The sequence below is a fragment of the Hyperolius riggenbachi genome, chromosome 1 (genome assembly GCF_040937935.1).
Source record: "Hyperolius riggenbachi isolate aHypRig1 chromosome 1, aHypRig1.pri, whole genome shotgun sequence".
In the NCBI taxonomy this organism is placed as follows: domain Eukaryota; kingdom Metazoa; phylum Chordata; class Amphibia; order Anura; family Hyperoliidae; genus Hyperolius; species Hyperolius riggenbachi.
This window is the reverse complement of record NC_090646.1, coordinates 672,659,700-672,662,125: the sequence shown is the minus strand read 5'-3', so window position 1 is coordinate 672,662,125 and position 2,426 is coordinate 672,659,700. Positions and strand designations below refer to the sequence as shown.

General features: G+C 44.8%; 1 protein-coding gene across 1 annotated transcript; it reads right to left on the bottom strand.

Annotated features, from left to right (window-relative positions):
- Positions 1 to 1,151: 1,151 nt before the first annotated feature.
- Positions 1,152 to 2,108, bottom strand: LOC137544242 (olfactory receptor 6N1-like). The gene has a single exon (XM_068265296.1). The coding sequence runs from the start codon at positions 2,106 to 2,108 to the stop codon at positions 1,152 to 1,154; it is 957 nt and encodes a 318-aa protein (XP_068121397.1).
- Between the last annotated feature and the right edge of the window lie 318 nt (positions 2,109 to 2,426).

Sequence of the window (2,426 nt, the reverse complement as noted above, 5' to 3'; positions counted from 1 at the left end):
TTTGGGAGGGGGGTGACTAGACCACCATGGAAGAAATTGTTTCGGTAAGGGGATTAGACCACCATGGAAGCCATTGTTTGGGAGGGCACTAGACCACCAGGGAACTGTATAAGGGAGGGGGGGGGGGGGACATCAGATGCCAGAAAAATGCATAAATGAGAGGGGACCACTAGTCACTAGGGAACTGTGTAGGGGAGGAAGGGGACCAGTAGACACCAGGGAACTGTAAAGGTGAGGGAGGAAGCCACTAGACACCAGAGAACTGTAAAGGGGGTAGCAGGGTCCACTAGACAGCAGAGGACTACATTTGGGTGGGGGGGGGGGTGGGAGCACATAGAAACCAGGGACCTGTATAGGAGAGGAGGCCTTTAGACACCAGGGAACTTTATAGGGGGGGGGGCACTAGACATCAGGGAACTATATAGGGGAGAGAAGGCAGCCAATAGACATCAGGAAACTTTACAGGGGTGGGAAGGGGACGACTAGAGACCATGGAACTGTATAAGGGAGGAAGGGAGCATGGTACAAGTACAATTGGGGCATGGCTAAATGTGTGGCAGCCAGGGGCGGGTCTATCCCTTTTCCTGGTTTCAAAAGTTGAGAGGTATGCAAATGGTATTTTTATTTGTGCAATTTTTGATAAAATAGCTGTAGTGCAGCGTGAAGTTTCTTGTAATCTGCAACCAAAAGCTAGTGTGAAGTTGATTATAGAGGGTTTAAACCCCCTAATGTAAATTTTAAGTACCCATTCTTAGGTATTTAAAAGAACATTTGAAAGCATTCCCTGCATTCCAAACATATGAGCACCAAAAACGGAAATCCTTTTGATTTCAGCAATTTTGAAAAATAATCCATGCTGCTTAGGCCATGATTTCAGTTACTTCAATCATAATATTAATTATAATATACTGAATTACATTTATCTGTGATTATCTCTAGAAACGGCCAATCGCATGCTAAAAGTTCCGATTCGAATGCAAATTTAATGTGCAAATTGTATGTGGCTTGGAATTCAACCAATGAAATTAACCAATTCTGGCCAAATCCCAAGCTGTATACAATTAGCATTAAATTTGCATGCAAGCCATCCCCCCAAATAGAAAAAGAAATCATTATGTCCATATTTAGATCCTAGTATGATAACACTTTGTTTATTTTGAAGGCATTTTAATGATCACATGCTGTTTCACGTCATTCAGTGTGATCTGCAGAGCTTTGTGCACCTCCTGGTTCCTCAGAGTGTAAATGATGGGATTTACCACCGGTGGCACCAGATAATAGACAATGGAACTCCATTTATAGCTGTCACCGGTATAAAACACCACATTGGAGCTGAAGGGCACGATGAAGTAGATGGACACCACCAGGAGGTGGGAGCTGCAGGTGGAGAAGGCTTTCTGTTGTCCCGATGCCGAGCTCATTCTAAGAATCGCAAATATAATAAGGCTGTAGGACAGAACAATCAACCCAAAAGGTAAGTTAAACAAGATACTGGTGACTAAGCCGAGACGAATAAGAGGCTTGACGTCTGACACAATACACGCGGTGGAAAGTAAAGCGGTGAAGTCACAGAAGAAATAATCGGTGCGTAGGGAAGAACAAAATTCCAAACTAATTAGCAAGTAGAACATGATGACATTAATGACCAATGAAATTAGCCAGAACCCGATGATGAAATGCAGGCACAGCGTGTTGTGCATGAGAGCGGGGTACCTGAGTGGCTGACAGATGGCCAAATATCTGTCATAAGACATCAGGGTAAGGAGGAATATCTCCACCATGGTCACAACTCCCATGATGCAAATCTGGACCACGCAGTCAAGGTAGTAGATCACCCCTTTCCCGGGCAGGACGAAGTGCAGCATGGAGGGGACCATGGCTGTCGAAAAGGTCATTTCACAAAAGAGCAGATTGCTGATCAAAAAGTACATGGGAGTGTGGAGATGATGATTTTTAAAGACCAAGAAGATTATGAGGATGTTCTCCAGACAAGTAAGCGTATAAATCATCAGTAGGAAGAGGAAGAGAGGGACTTTGTAATTGGTCAGGCTTTCAAATCCGAGAATCAGGACTTCTGCAGCAATGGTTTCATTTATTTGTTGTATCATCTGTAGAAAAACAATGAAAGTTTCTGTGAAGACACTTGGAAAGAGAGAGAGACACTTTAGAAGCAATGGAAGGTTTTTGGAAGCCCATTTTCAAGATTCTATGCCTGGCGTATAAATCTGTGCACAAAACCTGCCCTACCTACATCTCGGAGCTTGTTCACAAGTATACACCAGGTCGCCCCCTCCGTTCCTCCAACGACCTTCGCCTCACCACCCCACGCATTTCACACTCCCATGCCCGCGTGCAGGATTTCTCAAGAGCTGCCCCCACCCTCTGGAATGCCCTTCCACCACCCATCAGACTTGCTCCCTCTTTCA

Coding starts and splice junctions, on each gene's coding strand:
- LOC137544242 (XM_068265296.1), bottom strand. CDS start 2,108: ATGATACAACAAATAAATGAAACCATTGCTGCAGAAGTCCTGATTCTC.